General features: G+C 47.3%; 2 protein-coding genes across 2 annotated transcripts; one reads left to right on the top strand and one right to left on the bottom strand.

The window, feature by feature from the left end:
• Positions 1-230: 230 nt before the first annotated feature.
• Positions 231-608, bottom strand: BP5553_10703 (uncharacterized protein; the record flags this gene model as incomplete). Its single annotated transcript, XM_032019326.1, has 1 exon — positions 231-608. The coding sequence occupies one exon, from the start codon at positions 606-608 to the stop codon at positions 231-233; it is 378 nt and encodes a 125-aa protein (XP_031864520.1).
• A 1,513-nt stretch (positions 609-2,121) lies between these two features.
• BP5553_10702 (TolB, C-terminal) lies at positions 2,122-5,599 on the top strand (the record flags this gene model as incomplete). Its single annotated transcript, XM_032019325.1, has 5 exons — positions 2,122-2,739; positions 2,822-3,409; positions 3,535-4,494; positions 4,549-5,349; positions 5,405-5,599. The coding sequence occupies 5 exons, from the start codon at positions 2,122-2,124 to the stop codon at positions 5,597-5,599; spliced, it is 3,162 nt and encodes a 1,053-aa protein (XP_031864519.1).
• Between the last annotated feature and the right edge of the window lie 6,310 nt (positions 5,600-11,909).

The following is an 11,909-nucleotide window of genomic DNA, read 5'->3' as shown; positions in this document are numbered from 1 at the left end:
GTCAAGTAAAATGGGGGGTGGCAGGGTTGGCCTGCACGCCGATCCGCAAGAGAGGCTTGCCGATTCAACGGCTTTTAGCCACCTCCCACGCCTCTAAGATACCGCATCGGCTTGGTGCTGCTCGAAACATCGCCCTTGACAGGGAGATATCTCGTGCTTTTGTTGTAGGGCTGGCCGACCCAGTTATAGGCGTGCTGGTTGTTCTTCCTGACCCGCTGGATGCCCCCCCCTTAGCCAAGTTCTCCTCCATCAACAGAGCCAAATTTGTCAGCGGAATACGAGGACCACGGGAGATGACGGTGTTCAGGTTGGACGACACCCATCGTTGTTATTCGACTTGTCGACTTGTCGATCCGCCGACTATCCTCGATGGAGCCGAATGCCTGCAGTAGACGGATCCCTGAGCTCTTGCGGAGGAGCGCGGCAGGTACAAGGACTCGTACTCGGCAGCATCGAGATGGTGTGGTATCACCTCCGCTGGTTGGCCCCCGAGCGTCTTCGATAGACCAAACAGGAAGATGGCCTGGAGGGCTGAAGTGCCCGTCCGGAGTGGCAGTGGACGAGGCTGTATGGGCTATGGCCCTATCGAATTCGATCGAGGGTAGCATGCCTAGATGTGGGAAGTTAATCTAAGTGACGAGGAGAAGCGAAAGGGGTTGTGAAGGTGTTTGCAGCACATTTCAGTACGAGCACCAACCCCATCACTCACTGCTGCGCAACACAGTATGCCCGCGCGGGGCTGCAGCTGCATCCACAAGCTGATGGCCTTCGTGCAGGGAATATTGGTGGCGGCCACACTATTGGACGTACGTGGTATGTATGTACTATACACTATACACAGAGTACTACGTACATGTATGTACTTTGAAGTTTGGATGAAGAATATATGTGTGAAAGTATTTATTTTTGATCCCCTTTTTCCATGGGTTGGCTGGCTACTATGGAAAATTGACAATGAACAGGTTTTGCGTTTAATTTTAATTAATGTCCCGGGAGGTCTCAAATCAACTGAGTAATTCTTGGGAACAAATTCGAATATTTGGCTAGGAGCAAGGGGTCAAGGAGGATAAATCGCGGCCAACTCTGTAGTACAGTAGCTGATCCACGAGATAAGTCTTGGCCGCCGGAGTCATGGAGGGCGTCGATAAGGATTGTGAAGGATCGGAGGAACAACGGAATAAGGTTAATTGTCGGCTTCCCCTGGGAGACTACAGAGTAGACTTATAAGTTATCTCCTACCTTGGTAGGTGGTAGTACGAGCACGCAGCGACGTATATAAAAGGTAGGTAGGTAGGTACCTTTAGCTGCAAGTGGTGAATAACTCCCAAGGTAGAAGTTTGAATACGAATACTCGAGTACCAATAAATATCAAGAGCCGAGTTCAGTACCTACAGTTGTGTTGTAGCCCTATTTGTGACTCTGCTACGTACAGTACCTGTAGTTCAACTGTATCAGTAGCGGTGCCTGTGACCTGGTATGGCATCTATCCACCGCAATCCGCAGAGTAGAGTACTACCTACTCGTTGAGTACCTACCTACGTAGTACGTACGGGGAATGCCAATGCCAATGCCACTCTGCCCAATCTATTCGCATTCCAATCCATCCTCGACCTTGTCACCACCTATCCGCCAATCCATGCCATCATGGCCTGCCACGCGCCATGTTGAGAGGTAAACCGATACCGTACAGTACATCCAGTACCATGTTTCTGCCCACTTATTAGTATGCCCTCGGCCCTTCGCATCCCTTCATGGCCACCCAGGCCCTGAAATGCACACACTGTATCTGCGTCTGCAGCTGTATCACGGGGGCTACGTCGCTGCCTGTGCCAAAAAAGGGAACGGCAATATATATTTAGAATGAAATGATTTCACAGTATTACCTTTTCTGCCGCTCCTCCACGCGACACCGTCTTCAACATTGGAACCATCACTCGCCCCCCTCACCCACCACGTCGCCCATTTGCCCCGTCGATCCCCGTGTCGAATCTTCACCTCTCTTCTCCTTTCTCCTGCCCCGTCAAGAGTGCGGACGTCGAGAACCCCCCTGTTATCAGCCCCGAGGAGCCTCCATCTTCGTCCAGCTCCGCCCCCCGCAATGCCAATGCCCTGAAACCCGCAATGGCGGCGCCCGGCCCGTTGTTTCAGCGCCTCGCAAATATCTGGCGGCTCCTTTCGCTCAGGAGTGATGTCGACCATCTGATCCTCGAGCTGCTCGGTAGTTTCTCGTTAGAGAAAATATATGCTGACGGCGACAAAGATAGTTATCAAACCTTGGTGGTCACTCTCCTCGCCCAGCTCAACGCTATTTTCCACCTCCAGCGGCTCACACTGCCCTCCGAAAACCTGCAGGTCGGTTGGTATCTCGGTTTTCTTGTGAGCTGGGAGGTGGCGTTGCGCTCCGTCGAGTTCGTCCTCCAAACCGTCCTCGAGGGACGGGAGAGCCTGTGGGAGGTCGAGTCCCTAAGAGGCAAATACTTAGCTGAGTTCCTGCTGTCGGCTCTTCGAGTCCTTGCTCTTCACCCCAAGGCCCCGGCGAACCAGCGGGCGAAGGATCGTCGTGATCGCTTTGCTCGCATTCACCGATCTTTAGAGCGTGTTTTCGATAGCTATCCTGGAGAGCAGTCCTTTCTCCTGTTGGTATGCAAGGAGGTGACGGATTCGTTGCGCACCAACCCCGATTCTCTTGCCCTTCCGCCTGGGCTGAGGTATGAATTGCCAAATATAGCTTCTGAGTTGGTATGTGTGGCATCAAGCTCAACCTATACCAGGCCTTAAATAGAGGGGAGCAGCTGGGAGCTGACTTGCAGTTCAACTACAGTATCCCTTGCCCGACTGTCTATCATCCCAAAATGTGTCCACGATTGTGCCATCGAATGGCTTTTCGGAGGACTGGCTGCCTCAATTTTTAGCCCTGCGAGATATTTCCCATTTCGTAGTGGGCGCCTCGGTCCAGTATGTGGTAAATAGGGAGACTCGCGACATGCGCCTTCAGGCATCCTCTGCCCGGATTCGAAATGCTGTGTTGCATGCGCTTGACAACCTGCGAATACCAGGCCATATCTCCAGAGCCGACTTGATCTCCACATTTAGTGAAACCTTCCGCACGGTACTGCCGGAGACGCCCGGATTTGTACGGCGAATATCATCGGATTCCCAGTTCGATGAGAGCGAGATGGATGCAATTGAAGCGTTATGCTCCAGGCTCAGTGATCGGCAATTGATCCATCGTCTAAGTGATCGCGAGATGATGCACAGCCTCTCAGAGACCACCAGACTCATTGCGCTCCTGGACGACCCCAGCGGGCAATTCCGAGCGGCCCGTCCAAGATTATACGCAATGAATTGTAGTACCTGCCATCTCTTTGGGGATTCCCAACTACGAAATCTGGGTCATTTTAAATTTCCAGTACGTCCTGAAACCTCGAGAGACCTTATAGCTTTCCTTTGTCGAAGAATGTCTGCGTTATGGCCGCATATATCCTGTAGTTTTATTCGTGATTTCGATTCGCTGATAATGAGCTTTCCCTATAGCCCGACACCGGGGAAAACAGTGAAGCCAATCTACCACCCAATTCGAGATGTGGTGCTTGCGGGGAAGCCGTGACAGTCATGCGTGAGGTGTCTCTAGCAAGGCACACTTGGGACCTCCTGAAGCCTCTTGAGCCCAACGCCGACACAATTAACGTTGAGAGACATCTCCCAACCCAATTCCAACAAGCCCCCCCTAAAGTCGAGACGGGAATGACCTTCCAGCCTGGCTACAGTAATATCCTTGCTGGTGGCCCAAGATTGCGTGATGCAGGTCCTTACACCACTTGCCGTGGACCACCAGAACGATCCCGCTCTATCTCTCAAACAATATTATCCCCGATATCTCCTGGCGCCCCTCAGATATCTGATCCATCTCGTGTGGGATCTTCGGACAGTGGTAACTCCAAAGAACTAATACAAGCAATGCTCCAAAAATTAGACACCGGAAAGCAAGAGTCGTTATCTCCTCTAGAGTTCGCGGAAAGCTCCACGTCAAGTCAAAATCGATTCGAACCAACATCCTCATCAATCCCAATCGAAGCGGCCTCGCCTACTCGAAGCCGAATTGTACCTATGATCGTTCCACCCGAGAAAGGAAGATCTAGGTGGAGGCCTCGATTTGGATCACGGAAGGAATCCGCCGGAGCTTCAGGAGATACAAGTTCGTTGTCATCGGCCACTCTGGAGTCGCAGAGGCTCGAGGAGATTTCCCTCAAAGTATTAACGACCCCGCCGAAGAAGACTTCTCGGGGGAAAATTGCTAAGCATATATATGTTTATCTTTCGCAGAATTCGACCTATGCTCTTTTTTGGAACCAAACTTCAATTTATATCTGGGATCTTGGGACATCTCCTGCCACCATGAGCCGAGCAATTTCAGCGGAGAGCACATGTGTTTTGGCTGCTGTAACCAAGATACATTTGGCGTATATTATCGGCACTCGAGATCAAAAGCTTACCGTAAGCATTCCGCGATTGTAATGTAAGCTATCTGTACTGACCCTACCCGTTTAGTTAAGAATCGTCAACCTTATACAACCGTCAGTGGCTGCCGTCGAGTATCGGATGTCCTCATCGCTTTGGTGTAGGAGTATAACCATCTGCCCAATGGAGAATTATGTTGTAGTTGGGTTCGACAACTCGATTGTTCGCATTTTCTCTACAACTAACTCGGAAGAACCTCGGGAAGATCAACTTCAGACCGAATGCAAGGAGTGTCAGCCGGTGGAGACCCTTTCCTTCTCTAATGACGGTCTTGTACTCCTTGCCAGTACTAGGAGCCCTAAAAGCGGTTTGATCCAGGTCTACTTATGGCGATTTCCTTATTTAATATTTGAGGAGGTTCCTGCCTGCCGATACCAAGTGCCCTTACATGAATCCGAGGATGGAGGAGTCTCATCAGCAATCTATCGATCCGGAGTTGGTGGTGAGGACAATCTGATATGTATTACAACTTGGACACAGTTGGGAACTCCTATCCTGGTTCAGCCGCAAGATGGGCACAGAACCGATATCAGAACAGAGATCTCTAATCGCCAGAGCCGGCTCGGTAATCGCATCCAGCGTGCTGCCTTTTCGCCGTCTGGGAAAGAGCTTGCTATTGTCAACAACAAAGGGGACCTGTATAAAATTTCCAATCTAAATTCGAGCCCCATGGATATTAAGAAGATTGCAACATCAAAGGAACTCACCGCCAAATCTGAATCGTTTGCTATGGCTTTTATGACGTTTCCGGATGAGGAAGCAATTGTTCTGTCATGGACGGACTTTTCAAAGGGCACTGGTTTTATTAAAAAGATACCGACCTCATTATATGTTAGTACTATCCTATATAGTTTTAAATATCTACTAACTTATAATTACTATTTAGGGAGGCGGTCCTTTGGTACTATCAACGACTAGTGTTACTCAGCTTACTCAAGTTATTCCAGAATCCCCCAAGTACGAACTTGCAGCTGATAACAAGGAATCGCAAAACCTACCAGCTGAGCTAATATCATCTAATACGAGATCAACGTTAAATACAACGAATCGCTTAGGGGTAGCGAAAAATAGCTTCTTCTAAAGTGTTAAACTTATAGTATAATTACCGATATAATCGATAAGTTAGTTCTACTAAGTATTAAAGATATATTAGCTTTAAAGTAGGAGATAATTTTTTTTAAGGAGTTTATATCACTAGAGTTATAAACTAACTTAGTAGCTATAGAAAGTTTATTAATTATTTACTAAGTATCTTATAGAACAGTTAGTGGGGCGCGGGTTGGGGGGGGGGTCGCGCTCGGGTGGGCTTAGCGGCGCTCGTTCAGGCATCGCGCGCGCTTGTTCCGGTTTGGCGTCGCCGGTTCAGGCAGGCGCGCTCGCTTCGCCGACCTGGTCACGCGCTCTGGCCACAGCTCCGGACCAGGAACGGGAACTCCGCAATATTAATCTGGAAATAGTTGACGATGGAAGCACCGATGATTCAAATGACGGAGATTATACTGATAAGAGCGACGCCGCTAGCTCTAAGATAGGAAGCTGACCACGTTCCCGGAAGCGGGTGAGGCAGACGAAGGACACGAAAGACAACGATGTAACAGCGCCATTCACCTATTCCCTCAACGTCCTATATTAAGCGACTGCGGCCACCTCGTCTAGCAGTATACAGGAGAGCGAAGAGATTCCCATCTATAGATATTTAACACTGAAGACTACTTAATCGAAAGTTGTATACTATTCTATATTTTCTTAAGAATTTACCGAAATTTAGTAGAACAGTACAGAGACAAGGTATTGCTAGGAACGACTCTAGTAGCAGTGATAGAAGAGACTCGGAACAGTCGCTTATACAAGGACGGGATAGGAGCACACTTACCAGGAACTCGTAGTTCTCGCCCGGAGAGGACCAACTTCTACTACAACTAAAGGGAGAGAGTTTATCGTAGGATAAGATTTCAGACTACTTCTAGGAGAGGAGCAAGAGGATATTACAGGTATATTATAGTACTAAGTTAAAGCCTCGGTCAGAGAACGCCCAAGAAGACAAAGAAACGCCGGAGGTCTAGGTGAGTTGAAGGCTATACGTGCCTAGGGTCAGGCATGATTTCAGCATTTTCTGGCATACAAGAAAGTGGGCAAGCTTTAGAGCTGGACCTCCGGCGAATTTCCAGTCAGGACTCGGCCCACGATATGTACGCGCTCGAACATAGTCCGACTCAGAGGCGAGTGCATTGAGAGGAAGTACGAGTGTTTATGGAACAGCTCTCAGTTTTGATCGGGATTTCCTGTCTAAGATAACTGGAGAATAGCCACGATAGCCCAACATGCATATTCTACACTCTTGTCCTTATGTTGAAGTTCCCAAATTGCCCCTCCCTCCCCTCATCCCTCCCAATTGCCTACTTTTGAACCCGTGTCTTACATATCCCGTTCCTACGAATACGAACTCTTCTACTTGAACCGTAGCTTCAAATCGACAAAGGGCCAGCGCCCATATACCCCTCGCAAATTCAGTGTATTCGTAATTACAGTCTTAGGAGCTGGTTCTCATGACCTGTGCCTCCATTCCACTGGCAGAGTGCTTGTCGCGCGTGTGTTCTGAGAGGAGATACCAATGCACTAAAACTACATTATTATAACGTTTATCATCGACAATAGTTTCCTAGAGTAGTTAAAAAGGTATATATATCTAGTGACAGGGGTTCTCCTAGCCACTCGACTCTGGACGTACAGCACGTAATCAACCTATATTCATAGATGTAATGGGAAGTTACAGGAACTCTAGAGCCATGTAGTTAGAGTAGAGGCTTAAGAGATAGAGTTTTGATATTTCAGCTAATATCCGAGATAGCTGCTTAAACCCCAGGGCATTAATTATAGTTTAATGCACGACTACTACTAAGTATTTAACTTCTGGGGGAATGGTTACAGTATATCAAGTCAACAATTCACAAGCCAGGAACCCTTCCATACGATTCTGTAGCTACCGTAGAGCGTAACATACTAAGGAGAGACAAGTCATATGGAAGCACAAGAGAGACTCGTTCGTTTAGTATCAAGAGAACTGCGTGAGATATTAACCAAACAACTAAAGAAATGAAGAGCTGAACTACTTCTAGATCACTGATTTAAAATTCCTTGATGTTTCTCTCATATCTAGCCTCAAATCCGAGAGACAATCGTACAGGCCTCACAGATCTTTTACCCCCCCAGTACTCTATTTTTCTTGGGCGGCTACTAGATATGCCGAACGAGAAAGAAACTTTTAACTAACCGAAAATATCCAAACGCGCCTCGAATACAACCTAAGAACCTCCGCAGAGTATTTGTAATTTTGGATAGCGCCTCGGATACTTGTAAACTTAACACTTCTAGTAGTAAGCATCTGTTCCAAATGACTAGATGGATTTAACATACATCTTGTCTAGGAGTGCACTAATACTCGGAGTTGACATCCCTAAACGCGCTCCCTCGTACACAATAGAAGCCACCCTGTGGGTTGTTCTTCAAAGGAGCCTTCATAACGGATTTTCCGTTAAATGTACCTGTATTAGTGACTCAACATCAGTCGTTGAAATAACAGGTAACAGGAATGGGACTCAAAATTCCGATGAGCCTAAGTGCGGGATACATGACTAGAAGTCGAGAAGTTGTGTGAGATAGAGGATAAGTAATCAAATTGATAAATGATTAAGTAGGGGAAAGGGGGGTACAGGAATAAAAACTTGGAATATATAATAGAACTCGGAAAGTACTTATACTTATATCTGTAGGTTAATCAAGCCTGGGTTGTTCATCCTGACGGATGTCATCTTACAAAAGAATTAATCCCCAAGAACGGGATAATGGCGTAGCTGTTAAAAATATAATTTAAGTTGTTTAATACTATAGTTTTACGGTCACCGCTCCCCTCTTGGCCATACTGGGGTGTAGTGTTACTCCCAGCGATTTTGATATCGCTAGGCAGCCGTTGATCATGATGAATGTTATCATGTGTTATAGCACAGGGGATATATTTTGTTTCATGTGGGAGAGTGGGGGAGAGTTAGGGAGAGTCGGGGAGAGTCGGGGAGACTAAAATCATGCAGTAGATTAAAATGTTAGTTGGCCTCTTACCACCCAACAATCCTGAATCCTGATAGTACGTTTTCTTTTCCTATCTAGGGAGCCCAAGAGGTGTAGTAGTTAGATTTTGTTCCAAACACCGGACCAAGCTGTTGCCTGAACTGTTGGTTGGACTCTGCCACCCAACAATCCTAATAGCGCATCCCCGTTTCCCATCCAACACCTGCTTTGTGCAACATGTAGTACCTTGCTAAAGACATGTGCCTAAATCTATGTCAAACGTTCCTGTATAGCGAATATAATCCTTAGTAGGGATTAAGTACCATCTGGTGTTGGACTTGATGTACATATACAGTGTTCTCGACTTATCGCGTGCCCGGCCTTCAATGTAAAACGGACTTAAAACCAACCTGACCAAGTAGCAGCGCCACCCAACAGAAGGAGCTTAATCCTAGTGATTTGATGATGGAACCCCCACAATCGTGCATAACAGATTGAATGATGTGCAGCCGGCTAGTCGCCAATTGCAATACTATTGTGGCGTAGCAGGTTGATCGCTCTGGGGCCTGGAGGCTGGAGGCTGGAGCCTTGGGTCTACGGAGTACCCGTAAGGCGCATTTGACTGTTTACTTTATAGAAGAAGTATATCCATATCTTGCAGCAGTAAAGTTTCCCACACCTAACACCGACAATTAACCCTCTCTACATCTTTAATCCACCGTCCAAAATGAAACCAACATACCTCCTCCCCCTCCTCGCAACCTTTGCCCTCACCAACGCAGACACAAATAGCACATTACTAGAAACCGGCTCAGGGCCTGGCCCAAACAACGAAGATGTTTTCCGCCAGGCCAATATGTCTCCAAACGCAACAGGAGCAGTCTATCTCCATGCAACAAACATGAGCGTTGACCCTAACACAGGCGTCCCTACTCTCTGGCGCGCACACCTCAATATCACCGAAGTCACAAACCTAAACCACACAATTTCCCCATCTACAGACGTGATCACCAACTCAGTAATCGGCATCGACCCCCTCGGAGCCTGGGTAGCAAACTCAAACTGGGATACTACTATTATTATTTTCTTGGATGTAGCACGGAATGCGACGGTCGATGGACAGAAGGATAGTGGAGACTGCTATGCTACGTTAGGAGAGGCTTGTGTAAGAGATTATACGCTGTATATTAGTGCCGCGATGCACGCTGCAGATATATCAGCCAGGACTGGTACAAATACAACTAATATACCAACTATTCCGCCGCCGCCTGCGAGCTGCAAGTATAGACTTTCAGGTGCGAGTATTTTGAATCGTATGTCCTATCTCTAACTACTACTTATTCAAACTACTCCCTCCAGGCTTTACTTTAACATTATAATAGAATTCGATTCTAAATTCGCCGATGGAAGTGCATATCTCTATAGTTCGTCCCCAGTACACAACATGAGTAACACTACATTTTACCAGGAGGGAACTACGCGTATCTGGCCTATTGTTCTCGTGCAGAGTGGGAAGTATGGTGTTAAAAATGATAGCGGGATTTCGACGACGCAGATGAGTTGTTTAAGAGCTAACGAGACGACGAAGGGGAGTAAGGCTATTGGGGGGGTGCCTGGTGCTGCGGTGTATATCAAGGTGTATAGATGGGCAGTCCTGGGCGTTGCGTGTTTGGTTGGGGGATTTTTGCTGTAAAACTTGGGAGGGACAAGATTTACTTGCTTTTTCTTGTAGATAATTTATCTCTTTCACTTAATTGTTGATAATAGGCACGTTGTATTCCGTAGATACCTTCTTGAGCAGGCGCCAGGGAAAGAGAGAGGTGCCCTGTATTTTATAAGCAACTCTTTTTTTTCTTTCTCCCCCCCCCTCTTTTAACTAACGTCCTTTGTAAGTCGAAGACTATAGTAGGACGGTTAGGGCTCTAGAGCTCTAACAGGCTAATAGTAAATACAGTAGTGATAGTCAATGGGATCTGGGGACAGTGAGGGCCTAGCCCTAGTAAAAACAACGCGAAACAAATAAAAAACAGTAAAATGACCGAAATACCTGACTATAGCACTGTATAGTTAAGTTACTCCTCCGCTTTCTCCAAGTGCCACCTCCTCGTTACGATCCTAGTCTCTTTTAGGAAGTTAATCGTCGCCGCTATTCCGACTGTTGTATGTAATTGAAGAAGTAAGGTGAGCTTAACCGCCCTAAGTTCCGATTTGAATGACGATCTAGCCCCTTTGTACTCCGAACAACTGAGGAGTAAGTATTCAGGGGTCTCTTTTACTACACCAGCATAGGTCGCTATTAGAGCGATCTAGCCTAAATAGGTACGATTTGAGGTATCCGTGTATTAAGGGCGGCAAATTGCTCGATTTGGCCGTCAAAGGCTAGGCGTAACTGTCGATTACTAAGGAACGACTGTACCCAACTARCTAAGCTAGTAGGTAGGYGTAGGTCYTTGAGTATCGATAATAGCTGATTCTTAGCTACGTGATCGAAGGCTCCTTTGACGTCTAATAGCAAAGCCGACGTTTTTTGCTTCCGCTTTAGGCCTATTTCGACCTCATTATTGAAGAGCAAAGCTGCGTTAATAGCCGATTTTTTGAGCCTGCCCCCTATTTGGCTAGGGTGGAGTAGTTGGGTTATTTCAGCTAAGTAGCCTAATCGTTGAGCTAGAATCCGTTCGCTGACTTTGCCTAGGCAATTGAGGAGTGATATTACTCTATACGAAAGCAGTGCACGCAAAAGGGTACCTACTTTAGGCTGCACAGACCGCCCGGCCAACTTAGGCTCCGACTCCGACTTCGATTTCGAATTCGAATATACCCGAGCGCCCGGCACTACTACCACCCGTACCGCCGGTACAGCGATACTCGAGGTCTTTAGAGAATTCACTGAACACGGCTATCTTTAAAAAGCATCTTCGATCATCTCTTCTTAGATCTCAAATCTGGAATTGGCGACTCGGCAGCTCGAAGCGAAGTCACGTGACCTCTCACGTGCCGCCCCACGTGCCACCGGCCCTGCCCGCCCTACCCCTGAATCCAATCGGTTAAGTAATAACTTAACTATACGCCCAAACGCTCCCAATTCCTCTAATTCGACGTTAAGTAATAACTTAACTATGCAAGTGTTGCAAATCAAGGCTCCAAAGCCTCCGATCGCCCCCAGGAATGGACACTTGTTGGCAGAAAGCCTAAACAAGCTATACGGCTTAAATCGGAACGATCTAGCCCGAATAGGCTTATCGTTACACAAGCCCCTGGATCACCTACTTCGCTCTCTCCCCTAGCCGCCCGAAATGCCCTAAATAAAGCTTTTACCGACAAAGGGATCA

The sequence above is a fragment of the Venustampulla echinocandica genome (genome assembly GCF_003357145.1).
Source record: "Venustampulla echinocandica strain BP 5553 chromosome Unknown scaffold_19, whole genome shotgun sequence".
Lineage (NCBI taxonomy): Eukaryota > Fungi > Ascomycota > Leotiomycetes > Helotiales > Pleuroascaceae > Venustampulla > Venustampulla echinocandica.
This window is presented reverse-complemented; position numbering and strand designations above follow the sequence as displayed.